At 42.3% G+C, this 22,642-nt stretch overlaps 2 protein-coding genes across 3 annotated transcripts in view; one reads left to right on the plus strand and one right to left on the minus strand.

The window, feature by feature from the left end:
* Positions 1-374: 374 nt before the first annotated feature.
* On the minus strand, positions 375-5,943 carry LOC120028277 (short stature homeobox protein 2-like). Of its 2 annotated transcripts, none has more exons than XM_038973455.1 (5): positions 5,697-5,943; positions 4,133-4,341; positions 1,821-1,878; positions 1,195-1,283; positions 375-632 (listed from the first exon to the last, which is right to left on the minus strand). In XM_038973455.1, exons 1-5 carry the CDS (start codon positions 5,941-5,943, stop codon positions 375-377), a joined length of 861 nt encoding a protein of 286 aa, XP_038829383.1. The 2 variants fall into 2 exon arrangements, with proteins under 2 accessions (XP_038829383.1, XP_038829382.1); XM_038973454.1 differs by having other exon boundaries at positions 375-668.
* A 3,530-nt stretch (positions 5,944-9,473) lies between these two features.
* Positions 9,474-22,642, plus strand: part of rsrc1 (arginine/serine-rich coiled-coil 1) — a 176,265-nt gene continuing 163,096 nt past the window's right edge. The window contains exons 1-3 of the mRNA XM_038974085.1: positions 9,474-9,549; positions 10,483-10,672; positions 15,088-15,210. Of these exons, the coding sequence (XP_038830013.1) occupies positions 10,497-10,672; positions 15,088-15,210 (299 nt within the window). The 5' untranslated portion in view covers positions 9,474-9,549; positions 10,483-10,496. The remainder of the gene's footprint in view (positions 9,550-10,482; positions 10,673-15,087; positions 15,211-22,642) is intronic.

Below are 22,642 nucleotides of genomic sequence, written 5' to 3' on the forward strand. Positions count from 1 at the left end.
TTACACAAAAAAATCGAACGTCCTAGCGGCATCGTTCCTCTTGGCAATCTTGCTCGTTGACAACACCCTTGTTTCACGTTGGTGCAGTTCCCACGTTGCATTGTGAAAATGTAGCCTACATCAACTCCCGCCCTTTTCGTTGAGATCCAAAATTATTATCGATTTCACAGTCTGTTATCTTTGTTTTATCTCATAAATAGCCTATTTCTATAGTTATACATGATGTCCTTCATTTAAAAAAAAAAAAACATAAATATGTCCTTGCTTTCACTTTGTAAGCCTTTTTTTGTTTTGATGCCGCTCTGCCTTGTCGATTACTCTCAGTCAATAATGTAGGCATTTTAGACGCCATATACGCCTTGTTGCACGCCTAGTCACAGTCCCAGAGCTGCCGCGTGTTTTTTGGCCTTGAGTCTCAGATCTGCAATACTGGAGTTTTTGTTGGTGTTTTTGGCGGCTGCAGCTGCGGCCACAACCGAGGCAGCAGAGGCGGATTCAGCCGCGAGCGTAGCCAAGGGCAAACCAAATGGCGGGCCCGGAAACATCATGTAAGGAGCGTGCGCTGCCAGGTGAGAGTGCAGGTGATGGTGCGCGTGGGCCACCGCGCTGTCCAACTGCAGTTGCGCCTGGACCTGAAAGGAGAAGGGCGGCACGTTGCAATGACTATCCTACGGACACACGGATGGGGAAGAGAGGGGAGAAACACATTAGCTAACTTGTGGAAGGCTGTCTTGTATTAATTTCATCAAGTATTCATTGGGTCCAATTCCATTTAAATGACATCCAATAATATGAATATGAAAAGGGCATTTTCAATTCATATTTCAAGTCCCTTTCTGCTGGAATTGAGAGGGAATTGAATCCAACCCGTCTGTATGTTAAGGGAGAACATGTTTAATGCAAGCCCATATACAATACACTATATCGATTGAATCAAATCTACCACCATTTGAGAACACAATTTAAAAATCCCTTACAACTGGGGGATTTTCTTTCAACATGTTTTGTGGCATTGGCTACAATGGGTATTCACTCGAGAGTCTGATAACAAGCCTTAAAGGCCTTATATACGATTTTTGTAACCCCCTATCATTAGAACACCGAAGTTGTCCATTCCACTTGGACAAGGCCTGTGCCAAGACAGCAGTGTGGGGATTGGTTTAGTCAAAGACTGCACGCTTCAAAGTAACTTGCCTGTTGGAATGGCATCCGTAAGGCCCCCACGTTGACATATGGCGCTACACGACAACCTTCAAACTGACTCGCGGCTCCAATGAGAACTCCTGGAAGAAAAGATAGGACATCTGTAAGGGAAATAGTCCCCATATTATAATTGAGGCAAATATTTATACTCTGAAAACAACGAATAATTCCATTATACAAAATAATGGAGATAAAATAGCACAACCGGATACAGATGCAGGGAGCCTACTGCCATGAAAACTCCATCTAGATGTTTTGCATATATAGCCTATAGCAGGGCTCTACAACCCTATTCCCGGAGAGCTACCGTCCTGTAGGTTTTCCAGCCAACCCCAGTTGCAACTGACCTGATGCAGTTTATCAACCAGTTAATTATTAGAATCAGGTGCGCTAGATTAGGGTTGCAGTGAAAACCGACAGGACGGTAGCTCTCCAGGAACCGGGTTGGAAAGCCCTGGCCTATAGTCTTTGTTGTGCATTTGATGCATTTCAATTTGTAGCCACCCTTGATGCTTATGGCTTTCATACATGTTCCTGTATCCCTCTCCAATTGTGAACCATTATTATCATCACGCCTAAAATAGGATATTGCAGGTGGACAAATAATAGAAACGCACCTTTGTGTAACTGATTCTCCTGCTTTCTGCATTTGGCCCTCCGGTTCTGAAACCAAACCTGCGGGGAGAGAAATTAATTAGTAACCGTGATTGGCAGCTGCTTGTGAGGGCATGTGTAATTCCGCTCAAAATGACTACAACCGCAGAAAAACAATATCCCAAAGGAGCCCTGAAATATTAATGCAGGCGCTTAACACCAGATTTTAATTATTACATTTACAACAAGGGGGCAGGCTAAATACAACGTAAGAAAGTAGACCACAACGAGAAGGGGGGACATTATTATCATATTATAGCGGCGTAAACACGCTTGTTCGACATTTGCAGGCTATATTGGACCAAAATAATTTACCTTCTCAGCACCGGTTTCAGCTTTCTATAGATTAGCGTCTTAGCGTCCCAGAAGAACCGAATTGCTTCTCTGATATCGGATAACAGCATGTGATTACGGCTTTGGACATCTGAGCAACGCGATCTGAGGAAGGCTCTCTCTCGTTAATAGCTGGTGAAATTAATTACCTTAATCTGCAGGAAAATCTATGTTACTGAAGCATTTACATGCTTCACAGTTTCGTTTAATTACTGCCATAACACGCCCTACACAAAGCTCTTTTTGACGATAGCTCTTTTATTTTATTTCTGTTCTTTAAAAGCATAATTTCCCGAGTAGTAGTCTATTTTAGAACGGAGATAAGGCGTCTCATTACTATGATAATCTACTTTAAATCCGCTACAAAACTGTGGATAAATTATCCCACAACACAGTTTATCAATTTTCCTTTTTGCATTATGGATAGAATAGAAAGGATATTGATAAGTCTATCAATATATATTAAGCTCCAACCTCATATTTTGACCACGTAGCCGTGTTAACACAGCAATATAGCATACATCTCGTGTCTTGTTGGTTTTATTATAAATCTTTATGTTATGGGCGTCGAATGAAAACAGAGGCAAATAGCCCACCATGAAGTGAGTAAATACCTTACTACTTTTTTTAAACTACTTTTTTTTCTCCTTTGTGCAGGAAATTGTCCTTTCATCCCTGCATGCAACTGTGGCTAGAAAAGGGCCTCATAAATCGCATGGTCGTTTACATCATGTACTGAAAATAGAAAGAGCGGCAGATCTTGATTTGGGAGGAAAATAATACATAATTTATGTAAATCCTCGAGCTGTGCTCCTTGCACTCGCCTTGCTTGTGACACAATACGCCTTGGTAAAATTCCAACTCTCGCCGGGAGACGTTGCAAAAAGCGCTTGCTTTAACTTTTTGGGGGGAGGGAGGTCTTTTGGGCCCGTTTTATGATATTTTAGAAAGAACCAAGGCATAAGGGATGAAAGAGGCTGAAATAAGATATTGTGGGGTTTGATAAATCAGATCAGAACCGATGTCTATGTTCATTGTCATTGCCCGGCTCAGTCGCTCTTCTCCCGTTACACAGAGATTGAAGCCCCCCCTCTCCAAAACGGCTTATTGGGTTTCAGTAGTACAGATGGTCTTTCCCGGTGGAAAAAATAAAAGACAGATGTATCTCGTGCGAGCAACATATAGGCTACTAATAAAGTGAAAACAAATATTGTGTTTGTTTTCTTCAGGAATTTGAATATCCGATTTATAAAAGCGTTTCTTAATCAAAATAATCGTATAATAATAGTTTTAACAAAACTGTAATCTAAAACTTGGCACAATATGGAGCGCAGAATATGCCTATCTATATGAAAAGATTCCAGGCCCTAATTCAGATTCACTGTATAGCGTTATTATAATTGTTTTAATGGAACAACATCTCTCTTTCCTTATTTTTTTCTCTCTCTCTCTCTCTCTCTCTCTCTCTCTCTCTCTCTCTCTCTCTCTCTCTCTCTCTCTCTCTCTCTCTCCCGCTCTCTCTCTCTGTTTCTGTCTCTCTCTCGCACACACACAGCATCTTCAGAAAATGAAATTACATCAATTTAAGCATTTTAATTTGATATTTTTTTTGCCAGGCTAATACTACATCCATGATAAAATGTTGCTCAATTGCTTATAGTTTCACATTTTAGAATGGTGCTATGCCCCCCAAAAATGTAATCCCAAATAACTTCAAGCCACAAGAAGCATGTCAATAAACCCCATTCTCTAGAGACCAGTAGTGGTACATGGTTTCCCTCTGTGCTTAAAAGTATAGTCGAGAACACGAGGACAACTGTTCCTCTCTAGCCAGCATGCATAGCAGCATCGGGTTCGCTTTTGTAAAATAATCCTAATATGAGCAACAAACGATATCTTTACACACAGAGTAAAAACGAAAATAAGATAGAGAGCCCCTTACTTGTACTCGAGCCTCGGACAGCCCTAGCCGCTGGCTCAGCTCCTCGCGCATGAAGGCATCCGGGTAATGAGTCTCATCGAATAGCCGCTCGAGCTCGTTCAATTGCTCCAGTGTAAAGTTAGTCCGACTTCTCCTCTGCTTGATTTTAGTCTGTGCCTCGTCCTCCATTTGCTTTGTGTCTTCTTTTCTCTCTTTCATGTGCGTGGTACCTACAGAGAGGGGTAGCAGCAAATGAATGAGGGTGAGGAAAAAGGCCTCAGCTATACAAGGGTAGAGGAGGAGGCATCGCACAACGACCTTCCTAAAGCGAACATGTGGATCCATCCTCCCAAGCATTACACCAATATCAGCTTCGAATGTTTCGTGGTCCTACAGAAAGGTCTTCAATTATTAACTCCTTATAAATATGCATAAAGGTGCCCACTACTGTACGTCCGATCGCTCATCATAGTTAGGGTTTTCCTGTGTCCTATATAGGATGTAGGACCAGCAGCTCGGTTGATATTTTCATGATGTCACTTACAATTGTATTGTAACCACTAGGATATGATTTAGGCCTACCGGGTATGCAAGTGTGGGGTTCATCTCATTTTATCTGCCCAATGCAATTCTCCACGGCTGTATAAAGTGAAACGACTGTGATTCACGTTTGAAGATGTAAAAGATTCCCATCCCAGCTAATGGAACAATTAGGCTATTTGTTTTTTTTAGGCCAATGCATTTAGTGATCAATATGATATAGCGAAAGGGCCTGTATGCTTTAAAGCAACATATTGGGTTATTAATACCTATTCAAAAAAAGTATTATTATTATTAGGATGTATAATTACTTATTACATAATCAAATCAAATGATTATGAAAAAAACATATACACAGATTAATATGAATCATTTCTGCTAGGCCTGTTGATTTTAGTGCTATTAGATCATTTAAATAGCCCAATTTTTTCGCCAGCCTTTTTGTCTTTAATGCGGTTGATGAATATTTCAATACAACACCTTTTTTCTTGTTACTGAAATTGCATCGAGCGTCAGAGTGGGTTACACAGTGACCAGCCATGATAATTAGTCAATTCCAAAATAAATGCGTTGATCTTTTAAAAGCATGCTATACCATTTCTCTTCAGACAGAAAAGCACTTAACCGGACAGGCCTACCTAATTCAATTATGGGCCTGATGTACACGCAACATTGCATTACACAGTGACTACACCTTATGACAACAACTAGGCTATAAAACTTAAGCTTACTTTTAGTGTCACTCAGTCACTTGAAGCCAAACCGGTAATTGGGAAATATTCCAAATACAAAAGAATGATAACACAATGCACGTAGGCCTATAAACGTATACCCTTTTTTTCTAAGCGATATACACAAAAACATGCATGCTTATTTTCTTTGACTAGGCACGCGACATGTTTGTCAAAGTTATTATTGTTTTAGCGCACGGGATATTCCTAAAGTATAATTCAAGAACATTTAACTTTGTATAACCTCAAAGCAGTTACATTTGAGTAAATCACATAAGAAAACCGTATGAAAGCATAGCATTAGGCTAGTTTACCATCAATCAGTTTCGGGCTTCCCACATCCCTGGTTCTCTCTGGTCCCAGCATGTCCGGTTCCCTGCCTGGCGATCGCGCGTCTACGCGAGCGATATCGTTCATTTCCTCGCGATTAGGTTCGGTGGCGAGACCCTCCCTGGCACGCGCGGATCCGGTCTCCAGCACTTCCCGGTACGTGATCACCTCCTTCTTTTCCTTCACTTTCTGATCAAATGACTTCGACACAAATGCGGTAAGTTCTTCCATCACTGCTCCCAAAAAAATCTCCCCGTCTTGTTCTCTCGCGCTCTCTCTCGTTTTCTCTCTCTCTCTCTCAGTTGCACTACAGTTTAAGACATCAAGAGTGTTTATTTTAGTCGACCTAAATGCAAGGTGGTGTTGTTGCCAACTCTGTATCTCGTGCTGCAGCTAAATGTATAAGATCTCGGCCAAATGTCTTCTTGCTGCGGAGTTCCAACCTGCTGGTGATCAGCTATTGAAGTCACAGTATTTATACTTTGCAACGCCTGCCCCTTGATCCGTGCAAATTACCTCCCCTCAGGATGCCGGGACGAGCCCCCTTCCCTTCGCCATATACCGACAGCCTCGAAAAACAGATTAGCAGCCCTTCAGATTTCACATCATTCTTACGAGGTTGCTATTGGCCATTAATCCAAGATTGACAAGAAGGGCTCATTCATTTAATTACGCGTGGATTCGTTGCTATTGTTCTGAGTTCGTATTTTAAACACCAGGGAGATGGGCACGATCTCTGCAGGGGTGTGGCTAAAACTGAAAATGACAAGCTTGTTCGGGGAGCACATAACGGAGCTTCCTCCAAATCTCTGCGATCTGGGGGGGAAAAAGACAGTGACAGTGATACGGAGAGAGAAAGGTAAAGAGAGGACCGACTCGGAGGCTGATGGTGGAGGCTCACCATAGCCAGACACACACCTTGACTACCATGCAACGAACGATATGTTTGTTCTGTGTGTACTCGAATAAGAGCGACTAAACACATAGTTGAAGCAAGAACGTAGTTTGTGTATGTTACTTGTGAGTCATATTTTGTGTGTAATTTGTCATGATAAGAAAAACAATTTGATAAGGAGCTACCATATACATAATAATAATAATAATAATAACAACAACAACAATAATAATAATAATAATAATACATATGTATTCCTTGATTTGGAAGATATTAATTATTCCTCTCTTATTTTGTTTTTTTGCTAGCCTGTTTTTAATTTAGGCTAATGATGGCCAAATAATTATGATCAATAGTTGTTTTCTTCAAATGCCTTAAAATGACAACTCAAATGCCAAAACTGATCTCACATTTTTGTCTTCATTTATTAGAGAATGTATTTACTTTTCAAATCAGCAATTATAGGCTATGTTTGAATCTGAAGTCATTAGGGAAACTATCTATATTGGTTAATATCAAATCTCGATAGACTTTCTCACGCCATTAGAATGTTAAACAGCAACTAAACGTTTAATTAAAGCGTTTCATGTGATGCGTTGCCATTGGGCGTGTTAATTATGGTTTCTTAAGTTGACTGCCTATTGAAATTATTGCATATTTGCTAAATAAATAAACAATGGTTCACTTATGGTGAAGGTTACTGGATGCCGTGGGGACAAAGCAATTAAGTGAACTGAAAAAGGCAAAACATAAGCCGGAATGGGATGGGATACAGCTGTATGATAGGCTATCACTTGTACATTTGATGCAACATTAAGCGCGTTTATTGATAATCTATATAAAATACTATTTCCACACACAGGCTCGAACAATTCCCCTTATTAAAAATTCATGATGTCTCTGCTCTTGAACCTTAGGCATTCATTATTTTTTCTGTGTCCTCTGAAAGCAGCAGAAATGATAGGCTGCTATTAGGCTAGAGAATTCAAGTTAATCTGCAACATGCTATTTATATCAAAATAAGTACAAATACCTGCACGTTTTAGTAGTTTAAGTTCTATAAATTGCAAAGATAAACATGTTCGATCCATTTCAACGTGGGATGTCGTGAAGGTTAGGCTACTAATAGAACACCATTTCCAGAAAGTTAATAACAAGTTAGCATTCCGCATAGGTAAGCTACCATTGAAACATTTCAGAGTTAAAGTTTGAACATAGGAAAACCGAGACAAAAAAACTATAGGCTATCGGACATTTATTTAGACTAGGCCTACTGTATTTTAGGAGTTGATATGCTATATAACCTGCATTCCCTCCAATAGGCCTAAATGGATAATCAACCCAAAACAATTATAGACTATGTTTGTGTGGGTATTTATGGGTATATGTGTGTGCCTTGTGCGTACGTGTATGTGTGTGTGTTGCGCGCGTAAAGACAAAACATTTGGTCCAAAGAGCAAAATTCCCATTCAATTCATTAGAGCACAATACACGTTAGGCCTAAATCATTCCTAAACCTACAAATTATTATTATTAATTCAACGTAGGCCTAATGTGAGCAAATGCATGGGGTGCACAAACGAATGTTGTTCTTCGAGCAACCCCAAATGCTTTCTTTCACTCATTTATTTGAGAGGTAGTCTATTTGGGAAGAGTCCTTTATTAAAAGTAGGCTGTAAGACGAAACTTGGAAAAGTCTGACATCATTGACATGACTTTCATATCGTACTATTTTCATGCAATGCGACAATCTTAACCATAAATAAAGACAAAAAAACAAAGAAATGCTACTTTGCTTATGTAGCCTATCTGCCCTATAATGAACTTCAGGTGCTAATGCGCCAGGTTACGCGAAATTTGATTAGGCGATATTCTTTTGAAATAGGCCTAAATATAACTTATATTGGTATGTGAGAGGCTAAATGCGACTGTACTGTGATATGTGTTTGTCCCACCTAGCTATTTTAAGATGAATGCACTAACTGTAAGAATACCTGGATAAGAGCGACTGCTAATTGACTAAAATGTAGGCTAAATGTAAAAATGTAATATTGATTGCAGGCCTAATAGGTCTACAATTCAACATTTTTCTCAAATTACATGAGCAGTAAGATTTGTAATAATAACCAATTAGGAGATTATTCAGCATTCACAGTTGATTGTCCACTCATAATAACCTAAAATAAAAAAATGCACGTTTTAGTATAGGCCTACAACTTTAGCCTACTTTTCCCCCATTGTCTAGGCTATATACTATATATTGTAACAAAACTTATGCAACTTCACGAAATGTAGGCTATACATAATTGGCAAAATATGACAAGAGTAGGATCTCTACAGTAGCCTGTAGATCATTGACTGAGATATACACGAACGATAGCTCTGTTGTAGATTCTCCTGACTGCATGTTTCATCCGAACGTTCTCCAATCGATGTGCTCTTGATCTACTAGTGTAGTCTTTTGAGCAGTGCACGGTGGTGTATTTCAAGTGGTTTTCAAATTAAGGGGGGATATTTATTTTTACAAGATTAAGGGTGGGACACAGCCAGTTGAATAAGACCTTAAATGTGATAGGAAAGTATCCAACAGGAAAGTGTGCTTATTGCCAGGAAACAGAGACCGTGGAGCATGTATTGCTACAGTGTGGGCAGTAACAGAGGGTAAGAGAGAAGCTGATATCTAGTATGAGGGAGAATGAGATACAGGAAATTAGTTTAAAGAGTATATAGAGTAGAACGTCATTAGATACAGTCTCAAATATATACTTTTTTAAGAGCAACAGGGCTGGCAGGTAGGATTTTGTTTCCCCTGTCTCTGGCCCACATTCCAATACAGTAGGTGGCGGTAATGCACCATAACGTTGGATGCCAACCGCCGATAAACACCACTGAAGAAGAAGAAAAAGGAAAAAGAAGAAGGGATATTTGTAGCAAGTTACCTGGTATGAATTGTTGTTTCCCCCCCCTACTTACAGTCACTGTATAAGTAATGTTTGAAATACGACGACGCTGTTAATAACGCTGTAGCGATTTACCGAGCAGAAGGGCGCGCGTAACACAAAAATGCCTAGAATAGAGTCACGTGTGTTTAGCTGCAAACTAAAGCTAACACGTTAGCTAGCATGCCAGCAGTCCTGAAAGTGCACATTCTGTCTGCATGCTATAACCTGCAAATTTAAACTTCACAGTATCTTTTTGACACAGGCATACGCGATAGCTCTTTGAACAATTATTTTAGAATGGATAGCTAGCCATTATGCTAGTTAGCTGTCGCTAGTTAGGCTCTATGATAATGTATGTTAATTGTTTACATTCTGTCCACGCGCTCTTACAAGGCATGGGGGAGCCGAGTTGGTGAAGTTAGCTAACTGCAGTAGCTCTCTGGCATACTGACTGCTCATGTATATTCCGAATAGAAAGGTTATTTAGCCAGCTACATGTCAGTCTTGGAGGATGGAAGGGGGACATTAAACAATGAAGCCACTAGCCACAGTATAGCTACGCAGTGCAGGATTTAGGCTGGCTGACTAAACTCAACGATTTACGATGGAGTTGAGAGGCGACTGTTGGCGGACTGGAGCGCTCTCTGAAAACGACGGATTTCAGCACCCAAAGAATAGTCTGCAATTACACATAACAATGTCGTAACAATGTCGTGTGTAATTGCAGGCTAATCTTTGGGTGCTGAAATCAGTCGTTTTTTTTAAATTAAAAGAGCTCCACTCCGCCCACACTAGTTGCCGCTCAACTCCATCTTAAATCGTGGAGTAAAGTTTAATCGGCTAGATGTGGGCTTACTGTTTCGTCTGAGCAATCAATAAATGAGTGTTTGATTAAATAAGACGTCCTCTTATGCTTTCTCTCCTCCGACCCAGTTTAGTGAGGGATAATGGGTCGCCACACCTCTGACAGCGAGGAGGACAGCCGTAGCAGGAGGAAGAAGAAGGAGAAGCACAGACGGCGCTCCTCTTCCTCCAGCTCCTCTGGCAGCCGGGTGACCAGCCGCAGCAAGAGGTCCAGCAGACGCAGCCGCTCGCGGAGCCGCTCCAGAGAGAGAGACAGGAGGTAGGTCTATATATAAATACTGCAATTTACAGAGATCCGTAGATGAGAGAACTACTACACTGGCAAATATAGGAGGAAGCAGGCCTACAGCACAACATCAGAAAGGACAGACAGAAAGGACAGACATGCGTGGTAGGTGTACTGTTTACAACACTAGAGGAACAGGTCGCTACCTCACCGTCTAACAGAGGTGCATGAATGAAGGAGCAAACTGGATGTGTAAAGCTGTAACGGGGGCTGGTCTAGTAGTAGTCCCACCGTCGCGGACCACATATGCCTATGGAGGCGACGGTTGGATCCCCGTCCCGCCCCTCATTTTGTTCCTGTATCCTGTATCCCTCTCCTCTATCTACATATCTATCTAGCTATCCAAAATCTGTCAGTGAAACTTGTACCTTAAAATATATATTTTTAAAAATCTGCCACCACTCTTGAAAGACAGTTTTAATTGAATAGGATAATACTACTTTATAGAACTACTACTTAGGGTGTCCAATCAAAAACACATATTTTGACCAATGGGTAAATCTGCAGGACACAAAACAATAGAGAGAAGATGGATATTGATTTTGATACATGTAGTACTTTCATATTTTAGTATACGTTTTTCATATTAATTCAAAATTAATACACGCATATCTCTGTGAAATGACAATGGACAGGGCCTAAAATTAGATTTTGGCATTGGTGGGAAAGATGTCCATTTCACCAGCCACGTTGGCGGGTGGTCAGGGCTCCACAGTGCAAGCATTTCACTCGCATTTGTGAATAAAAATAGTCAAGTATGATCACACTTATAGCAAAGTAAATGCAACAGTAGCTGTTTTCAAAGTATTTCTGCCGTTTTGTTCCATAGCTGGTAAATGAATCAGTCAAACAGTCAAAGAACTACGAACCCTACGTAGCCTATTGCACCTCGCACTTCAACACTGCTTGGCTAGGGGCTGTGTTTGTTGGCTATTTACATTGTTTTGTTCACAAGCTAGGTTGTTTTATGTTTGAGTTTCAACTGCTAAGGAAGAAAAGACAACACTTCTACTAGTCAGACTCAATCTCACAGGCACAAACATGACTCGAGTCACGCTACCATGTTAATCTCCCGCCTTTAAGGGGAAGGTGACATTTTTTGTCTCATCTGTGGTATTTTGGTTAAAAGACTCGGGTCACAAAAAATGAAATGAAACAATATACCACATTACTTCTTACTAGTAGTACATTTTGTTGTGTTAGAAACATTACAAACCATGCTCATAATTTTTTGTGGGGTTTTGTTGGTGTGATTTTAGTGGCAAAACAAATATTTTGGCTGGTAAAAAAAATAAATAAATAAATTGATTTTGAATCTTTAATCTACGATTTTTTAATCTACCTGCCACAGTGGCTGGTGGACCAAAAAGTTAATTTTATGCCCTATCAACAGAGCACAAAGCATATACCAAGCTTTTTATTTTTGAAAGCCTTTCACATTTAATTCAGGTCATGTCATGCAAAAAAAAAATTGCGACCCGTGGAAACAACTTTGAAGGACAACGACCACAAAAAATTACACCGCTATGTCAAGGGAGCTTGGTGCTTATTATTGGATGTTTTAGGTTGTGAATTCGGACTTTTTGGATATAATGTTAATGATATGTTAAAGACCCCACGGAACAATTCAGAACATGAATAATCATATTTGTCTTCATAAAATATATTTTATAACATAAGGAAGTGAAATTTCATCACCAAAGCGCTTTTTTACCAACTCTGGGCAGAGTGGGTGGGCACCCTATACTAGTTCATTCATCACGATATTTATTTTATTTGTATATTTAAGCAGGGTTGCCCAAAGTGGAGTTCTAGGGCCAAACATGGCCCTAAACAAAATGTGGTTTGCCAGATACTGTACGTAATAGGCTATAAGTGTGGTCAACCAGTTGAGCAAGTCATTTTATAGATAAACGGATAAGTAGCATATTGTTTTTAAATGTGTACATGCTTTTATCCTTTGCGTCAACAGCTGATTCAAAGGGGGTGTGGCTGATTTTAAAACACTTCTCGCTAGCCGCCAGGAGGATACTCTTGTGCATCCTCTGCTGAAGTAGATAATCGAGGAGGTGAGCATACTCCTCTGTTCGCCTACTGACGAATTTACACTCTTCTTGACCACTCAACCACTTATCGGTTTCTAGGTCACGGAGGAGAGTAGGACAGAGGAGTTGCAGTGAGGACAGACTTTATCCCAATGAGAATCTCCCACTAGCAAACCACTGTGGGTACTTCTTTTTCCCGCTGTAGTCAGCACCACACATCCACTTCCTGTTACATTCAATTACACCACTAATAGGCCTTATGACAGAGTACAACAAGAGAAGGAAGTACCCACAGTGGTTTGCTAGTGGGAGATTTAAACTATCAGGTTAAACTATTCTGATAAAATAATTAAATTATTAGTTGGTCTTATGATTGTGGAGGGCTTATATTTAGCCTAGCTATAACTTCACAAGCCCTGAATTCATTAGATTATTGCTGACTGTTTGAAATGCAGTGGATTTGACCTTTTAATTGTACAACAACGCTTATTTAGAGAAAACATAAAGAGAATTGAGATGTATATCGTGAATCGCCGAAAAGTTAGAAAAAAATCGAGATATGATTTTTAGTCCATATCGCCCAGCTCTAGTTGGACGTACTACCAAATTCTATAAAACATCGTTGGAGGCGGCTTATGGTAGAGAAATTAACATTACATTCTGTCAACATCTCTGGTGGACATTCCTGCAATCAGCATGCCTCAAAATGTAAAACATCTGTGGCATTGTGTTTTGTGACAAAACGGCACATTTTAGAGTGGCCTTTTATTTATAAATGCCACGCCTGTCAGGTGGATGGTCTCTTTTATTTCAGCTCATGAAACATGGGACCATCACTTTACATGTGTTTACCTGTTGGACATAGGCTATTACAATGAATAAATGTAATTACCAGTAGTTAGTAGTTGATGTTACTTCCATCATTTAGACCCACAGGCTTTTTTTTCTTTTGAATTTGTTTGTCCAGGCTGTGTGTGAGAGAAAGTGTCTGTGAGTAAATGACCGCTGATGATGTCTGCTGAGGGTCTCTTTAACAGAGGATACTGGACAGCCTCCTACACACGCGCACACGCTCCACACTCCCTCTGCAGTCGCTTAGACAAGGCCGGTTGATGGTCATTATTTATGCGCTTTGGTCAGGGTCCATTACGCAAGATGGGAAATCATTGGTGGTCTTGAGAGAATGGCTCGCTGATCTGGGGCCGTCTGGGTGGAGTGAGGTGGGGCTGGTTGTAGCCGTTTAACCCTTTAGCCTTCAGTCTTCCTGCTCAATCAGCCATTCATTCGCTGCCTAGGAAATGCTTCTGTCAAATCAAGGAGTTGGACATGGCCAGGGAATGGATATTGGGTTGAAAATAGATACAGGGTCTATGGATTAAGTTAGGCCTTTATGTATGAGGCTACGTCTGCATTTGCCTATGGGCCCTGGTCAAAAGTAGTGCACTATATAGGGAATATGGTGCCATTTGGAAGGCACACTGCACGCGTAAAGATAATCGTTAACTGAAGTCTCCAGTGAAGAGCAGCACGTGTTCACTAGCTGTTCACCAGGCATTAAAGAGCTCCCCCACACAACCCATTGAGTTGACATGGAACACACAGTCAGGGTTAGTGCACATGTCAAACCTGCTCCCACTATTCACTTGGATGGCTTCCATCATGCCGGAGCACACAGGCAGACTCCCTCCCATGTGCCGTAGCGGCAGCTTTCGCTTTGTGCGAACCAGCCGTGTTTTCTTAACATTACCATCACACGCCTGTGTGTGTGTGTGTACCGCAAGTTCAAATAACATGTCTCGTCCTGCACGTTTCTTCCGCTGAACCCGTGTGTGAAGTGCTTGAGTCAAGGCCACGATGGAAGCCTTCTTCCTGCACCAACCCGCTTCTGCGATCCAACCAACCCGGCAAATACTAATACAGCGCTCTCTCTCGCGCTCTCTCGCTCACAACAAAAGTATTTGATAGATTTGATGAACAACCACTGGCACTTCTAGGGGGCTAGGTATGGAAAGTAATGAGGGTATTATTTGATTACCGAAATTAACATACCAAATTATTATTTTGAGGGATATATAAGTTATTTATGTATAAGATGGGACTGGGAGACATTTTTTCTCTGTTGCTCAGTCTTAACGTGTTGTGAAAGGCGGGTAAGAACACAGAGAATAAGAGAGAATATACTGCTTGGCGTGGAAACACGGGAGGGGGTGAGCGAGGGGTTGATATGTGGTTAAGAAGAAGACGAGTTTGAGCTGCTAAACTCAGACCAGCACAGTGAGTCATTCTAGCGCTGGTTAATCAATGACTGGAATTAACCTGTGTGTGTGTATCTGTGTGTGTCAGACGCAGGCGGCGGTCCAGCAGCAGCTCGTCCCACGGCTCGTCTCGTAGGAGGAGGAGTCGTAGTGGAGATAGAGACCGAGGCAGGAACAACCGCTCCCGTAGGTCACGCAGCCGCACCCGCAGGTATGATGGGGACTGAGGTAGTGGGGATGGGGGGGATGGGTGGGGGGAGAGAAGGGCTCAAGAGAGTTTACAGTGGCACTACTATAGTTTTGTGGGTTTGAGGATGGACAGTAGAAGGTGCTGGCTTTCAATAGGTGTCTGACTACCACACGCATGCACACACACCACACTCTACTCTCTTCACCGTACGCATACCCTGTGCGTGTCTCTGATTTTTTGGCTGAATTTCACAATGTAATGACATTTGATCATGATTGGTTCCAGCAACCACAAACTGAATGTTGCCATTTTGCTTGCCGTTTACAGCAAAACATACTCAAACAACAAAAACAACATTTGTAGGGACTTGGTGTGCGTTTGCCTGCGTGCGTGCGTGCGTGCGTGTGTGTGTGTGAGTGCCAGCCAAGCAGGCAGTAGCAGCTCAGTGTGGTTTGTTTGCTGTTGTGGCGAAGGCCATTATAACGTGGCAGGCTGTCATTAAAGAGACTCTAACTCTCTGAGCCACTCTGTACTACTGTGACAGCTGTTCACGCACACACACACACACACACACACACACACACACACACACACACACACACACACACACACACACACACACACACACAGACACACACAGCACCTTTTTTATTTTGGTTTGTGTTAATGAAGTACAGGCACACACACAGACCCAGGAGGTCAAAGACACATTTTGTTTGCGTCCCCGCCCCTCTTTGGGAACACAAGAAAATAGGGTAAACCTGGTTTAATTAATAATGCAATTAAAACATAATTATCCATTCATGGTTTATTGAAATATTATTATTATTATCATCATTATCGTGTGGTTTGTTACACATACACACACACACACACACACACACACACACACACACACACACACACACACACACACACACACACACACACACACACACACACACACACACACACACACACACACACACACACACACACACACAATGTCATTGGATGGCTTTCTGGGATACACAAAAGGGGGGAGGCTCCATGCATGGTTGTCCATGTCATTAACAATGCAAATTAACCAGTAAACTCTGCTGTTTAAATCTCTTAGCACTATAAGAAAAGGCTTTTTATTTTTGATATATGATGAATGCGCACAAGGCACCTTATTTACTTGTTGGATGGCTACGGGGAAAAATTGGCGAACCATTTTAGTCACAAATGAGCGGTTTCATATCTTCATTAGGTTAGATAAGATGGCGGTAATGAAGGAAACTGGTAACGGAGGCTATGGACTGTCGGAGCTAGCAGGGGAGCCTGATTGGGTGGAGGTGCTCTTCTTAAATGGAGAATTACATTGTTTATACACTTGAAGTCGGAAGTTTACATACACCTTAGCCAAATACATTCAAACTCAGTTTTTCACAATTCCTGACATTTAATCCTAGTAAAAATTCCCTGTCTTAGGTCAGTTAGGATCACCACTTTATTTTAAGAATGTGAAATGTCAGAATAATAGTAGAGAGAATTATTTCTTTCAGCTTTTATTTCTTTCATCACATTCCCAGTGGGTCAGACGTATACATACACTCAATTAGTATTTGGTAGCATTGCCTTTCAATTGTTTAACTTGGGTCATATGTTTCGGATAGCCTCCTACAAGCTTCCCACAATAAGTTGGGTGAATTTTGGCCCATTCCTCCTGACAGAGCTGGTGTAACTGAGTCAGGTTTGGAGGCCTCCAAATTTTCGACAGGATTGAGGTCAGGGCTTTGTGATGGCCACTCCAATACCTTGACTTTGCTGTCCTTAAGCCATTTTGCCACAACTTTGGAAGTATGCTTGGGGTCATTGTCCATTTGGAAGACCCATTTGCGACCAAGCTTTAACTTCCTGACTGATGTTGCTTCAATATATCCACATGATTTTCCTACCTCATGATGCCATCTATTTTGGGAAGTGCACCAGTCCCTCCTGCAGCAAAGCACCCCCACAAGATGATGCTGCCACCCCCGTGCTTCACGGTTGGGATGGTGTTCTTCGGCTTGCAAGCCTCCTCCTTTTTCCTCCAAACATAACGATGGTTATTATGGCCAAACAGTTTTATTTTTGTTTCATCGGACCTGAGGACATTTCTCCAAAAAGTACGATCTTTTTCCCCATGTGCAGTTGCAAACCGTAGTCTGGCTTTTTTATGGAGGTTTTGGAGCAGTGGCTTCTTCCTTGCTGAGCGGCCTTTCAGGTTATGTCGATATAGGACTCGTTTTACTGTGGATATAGATACTTTTGTACCTGTTTCCTCCAGCATCTTCACAAGGTCCTTTGCTGTTGTTCTGGGATTGATTTGCACTTTTCGCACCAAAGTACGTTCATCTCTAGGAGACAGAAAGCGTCTCCTTCCTGAGCGGTATGACGGCTGTGTGGCCCCTAGGTGTTTATACTTGCGTACTATTGTTTGTACAGACGAACGTGGTACCTTCAGGCGTTTGGAAATAAATCCCAAGGATGAACCAGACTTGTGGAGGTCTACAATTTTTTTTTTTTAGGTCTTGGCTGATTTCTTTTGATTTTCTCATGATGTCAAGCAAAGAGGCACTGAGTTTGAAGGTAGGCCTTGAAATACATCCACAGGTACACCCCCAATTGACTCAAATAATGTCAATTAGCCTATCAGAAGCTTCTAAAGCCATGGCATCATTTTCTGTAATTTTCCAAGCTGTTTAAAGGCACAGTAAACTTAGTGTATGTAAACTTCTGACCCACTGGAATTGTGATACAGTGAATTATAAGTGAAATAATCTGTCTGTAAACAATTGTTGGAAAAAGGACTCGTGTCATGCACAAAGTAGATGTCCTAACCGACTTGCTAAAACTATAGTTTGTTAACAAGACATTTGTGGAGTGGTTGAGAAACACGTTTTTAGTGACTCCAACCTAAGTGTATGTAATCTTCCGACTTCAACTGTACATATGTATACACATACATGCACACACTGCTAAACCACAGCTGTTCTTTTGTGGCGCTCCGCCAACGACAGTGTTGATTAAAACAACACCTCCCCCCCGAACCAAACAGGCAATAATGCCAGTGTCACATCAATGTAGTAGGGAGATTTGGAATTACAGTTGATCATATCTCTGTGTTAACACATGAAGCAATGTGATTAAAGAGGGAAAGCCTCCTGTAAACGGCTTGAGCAGGGTTAAGTGGTGGTGGGGGTGGGGGGAGCACAGCAACCTGAATGTTAAGTGGGGAATAAGTTTCGTAATGTCTGACTTGACAAAGTGGAACAGGTTACCATGGTCTGGGCTGCTATCTGTCACTGTCGTGTTAAAAGGGTTTGGGTCGAGGCTGCCTGATAAATCAGAGGTGGATTGAGTGGACAGGGCCCCCGTGATTGATAAGTTGACAGGATATGAGGCACTCGCTCGCAGCAGCCCGGGACACCCGCGTGGCATGAGATATAGAATATGAGAGGGGAGAGAAAAAGGATGGGACGAGAGGGATATTATTCAGAGGAATGAGAATAATAACACCTGCATAGAAATATTGCAGGGGAAAAGGTTAGGACAGTTGGTGGGGGGGTGAATATTACTTTCTTTAGAATCCTTTATGTATAAATACAATATATATACATATAAGAAAAAATAATAATGCTCTATGAAGCCCTTATGTGTTTACTATTGCAAAGCGACTCCCTCTGCAATCAGAAAATGATTTGAAGAGTGGAGATCCCCCCCCAGAGGTGGCCAATCTAGCCCCCCGAAATGCAAAACAGACAAGTGTAGCAGATTATCCATTAGTCATTAATGTTTATTCCCTTTGATCAGAGGAGTCAGATCTCCAAGCCAGCGTTATATTGAGAGGTGTTATGGCTCAGTTCACCGCTCCGGCTCCAGTTCACTGGGGATGGCGAGGCACCGAGCACACGTCTATCTGGACTCAACTAAACCCGCTCCAACAAAGACAACACGGTTAAGAATTACGGATGGGATCATAGGAACATTTTAGGGGAAGTTTGTGAAGTTATGGGGGTGTAGGAGAGTCACAGGTTAAAGCCATGGCTGTCTGTCTGTCTGTCTGTCTGTCAGTCAGTCAGTGTTAAATCAATGGCAGGTTCACAGGAAGGGATTAGAGACCATCATAGCGTTACTAATCCACCACTTGACCTCAAACACCAGACGTCACACGCACGCACGCACCCACACATGCACCCACCCACATACATATACATGCACGCAAAGATGCTTACATTTCTCTCATTAATATTTCAGAGACATGTTCCGTTCGGGGAGCATAGTGCTTCTGTAAGGGTTTAGCCCAGGTAACTGCAGAGGGGTTAGATCACTGTGATTGTCATCTGCATCAAACGGAGGGCCCCTAATTATTATGTCCTCCTCCCCTAAGGATAGTGAACTCATCCAGGAAACATTGTCGCTCCAATCTGGCACTCTGGAGGGGCTAGGAGCTCCTAGGACTGCACTAGTGTGCAGGTTGGGGTAGTGCGTATGCCGTAGCTCGGGGGGATCAGAATGGGGAACCCTCTCGTTGGCGTAGTAGTCGCTTGCTTGGATCGCCGTTGGAAGATCACACAAGGCGTGAGTGATGGCCCAATATTTATTTTGCACAGCAACTTTCCGGTGTAATGTACTACGGGGCGGCCACGGTACATCTGCTTGATGGCCTTTCCTGACTGCGCCACTTTAGGGGCCCGTGCAAAGGTCACCAAGTGTAGAGAGGAGGAGGATGGGTGGAGGAGGAGGGGGGAATGAGAATCAGGTCTTTCTGAGCGAGAGAAGAAAATAAAAGTCAACGAGTTTATAGGCGGACGGGGGCTTTGAAAACGTGCTAAGAAAGTTCTGGTCATCGCTGTTTACACAGTATCTGGATTACCCATCAGTGTGTCTGGTGGGTCTGGGCCCAGTGGTGTGCTATGGGGATCCGATCCGAGAATAGGATGTAGAAAAAGAAAGATGTGAATTCTTATAGTACCTGGTAAGAGCAGAAAATAACAACTCAAATGTTTTTATTTTTTTGAATCACAGTTCTCCATTATAGTTTTTCTACTGTCAGCAATGAGTGTGTAGCCTAACCTGTTTAGTGTGTGTGTGTTTGAATGCTGCTTACAGGACAACCTTCTCCTCTATATATGTCTGATATACCACTGGGCTTTCTCCTCTCATTCACCTCCTAGACAGGTGGCGAGGGATATATGTTTCCTCCAGTTCTCTCATTATACCCGATTTTTATACAAAATGTTGGTTTAAGCTGTAAGATGACCCGGTTTGGTTGTGGTGTGTGCTCTTTACTTCATACATGCTTCCATTTTGGAGAATCTGAGAGGCTTTTTCATAGGTTTTTCCCCCTCTGCATCCAGTCTTTTTTATTTATCCCCTTTAAAGGCCAGTCAAGCGCTGCTCGTTGCTTTGTTGTCAGAAACCTTTATTTACCAAAGAGAGGAGTAAGTGACTGACACGGACGGGCCCTTTCATCCCTTGCTTGCCGCGAGGCACTGTTCCCCTCTCCTGCCAAACCCCCCCGTCCACCACCGTCCACCCACCCTCCTCCAGGCACACACTCGGCACCAGCCCCGAGCCCCACTCCCCTGGGTGGGAACCTAGCCGCTCGGTGGATCAGCCAGAGTCTGTTCTACCGCTAAACAAACACACACACGAGCGCATGTACACACACGAGCGCATGTACACGCACACATGCACAGGTACACATGCACCCACACACGCACACACAGACACACAGACAAGGCTTTGTGAAAGCCCCAATGCAATAATCCAATTTGCCAACGCTTTGGAGTAGACAGATTTAATGGTTCATTTGTTTTTAGGTTTTCCTCGTCAAAAATGTTTTTTAGTTTTTGTTCAAATAACAGAAAACATTACGTTGGTTTTATTTACACCGACCCTATTGTGTGTTGTTCAAGTAAAAAAACAACCGTGCCACAGATAACTCAGACGGTCTTTGAGCATCTCATAGGAACCTCCTGACACTAAAAAGCTCGACTAGACGTTGCTCTAAATTCATCCCGTGTCAGAAACGATGACCGATTGGTCCGCCAAACAGCAGCGGCTCCTGAATGCGAAACGTGAAGAGAACCTTGACAACAATGTATTTTAATCACCCAATATTACCCGTCAGATTGGTTTGTCTCTGTAAATATTAGGGGCCGTTGTTCTGCCTTGACCTCGCTCGGATAATGTATTTATTGTCCAGAGGCTTTCGCTTTGACTGGGCCTTTCAGTTCTCTCTGTTGTTCACGGCACTCTGGCCTTCAAACTGAGAGCTCAGGATGCTGCTTTCACTTTGTAGTACTAGCAGCTTCCTACCTCTTAAGAAATCCCTCAATAAACAGACATGTCATTCACCCGTCAGTCAACATTTGGACCGGTTTCGGAGGAAGATGGCAGCAGCTCCTAATACACAATGAGCTGTACGTTCATTTCATCACGTCGAAAAGAGCTCGCCCGTTTGTCCAGAGTGTGATAGAGACAGAAAGTGTGTGAGAACAAGAGCGATAGACAGAGAGAAAGACTCTTTGCCCTGGTATCGGAAAACTGAATACAAAATGAATCTCTCCCTTCCCTGCGTTTCTCCTCCATTTAAGCTTCTTGAAGTTCTTCCAAATTGGGTTTTAAATGCCAATTAGGAGGTTGAATGTAGTAAAATAAAAGAAAATGCAACCAGAATGGCCTCACCTTCTGGCTGGTTAGGCTTCTGAGAGAGACGCTGAACCTTTGGCTCCGAGCGCGGCTTTGAGAAAAATATCCTGCCTAATGAACACATTAATTAGAACCATAACTATTTATAAGATGATAATTAGAAACGAAGGGAGGTAAACTGGGCTTTTCCTGCAATTAATGGAGGATTAATTACTGGAGGTAATGAAGTGGATTTTTGAAACGCATTAAGGTGAAGTACAGAGATGTGCAGACGCTTTGTGATCAGTGGCATAATTATTCCGGTGGCCGTTTGAGTCTCGGCTCACTCGGGCCGGCTAATAAGCATCATTGCATCGTTATATATGCACTTAAAAAGACTTGCCACCAAAATGACTGCCTAATTATTTCTAATTGCCAGGCCGTGTGTTGTCATTGAGCTGTTTGGAGCGAGTGGTTTCAGAACCCTGGGTTTAATGGCGCTGTGGGGGGAAAATGAGGGGGGAAAAGGGGGCACCTCACGCCATACCCCACGGCCCAGACTGGTCTCGTACCCCCCTCCCGTGCCACTCACTCCCGATGGGGGCGCCCCTGTCTGACTCAGGAGCTCATCCCATGAAGTAGCCGACCGGCAAAGTTTTCCGTTTTTTTTATTCAGCACTTTTCAGGTTTTTCTTTTTTCTTTAATGAACGACCATGGCTTCCTCTCAATTAAGCTTGGATGAACGGCCACCGTATGTCCATCTTCCATCTCCCCCACCGCCTACACACATTTCTGCAGCCGTATGGTACGCTA

Source organism: Salvelinus namaycush, chromosome 34, assembly GCF_016432855.1.
Source record: "Salvelinus namaycush isolate Seneca chromosome 34, SaNama_1.0, whole genome shotgun sequence".
NCBI classification, from domain to species: domain Eukaryota; kingdom Metazoa; phylum Chordata; class Actinopteri; order Salmoniformes; family Salmonidae; genus Salvelinus; species Salvelinus namaycush.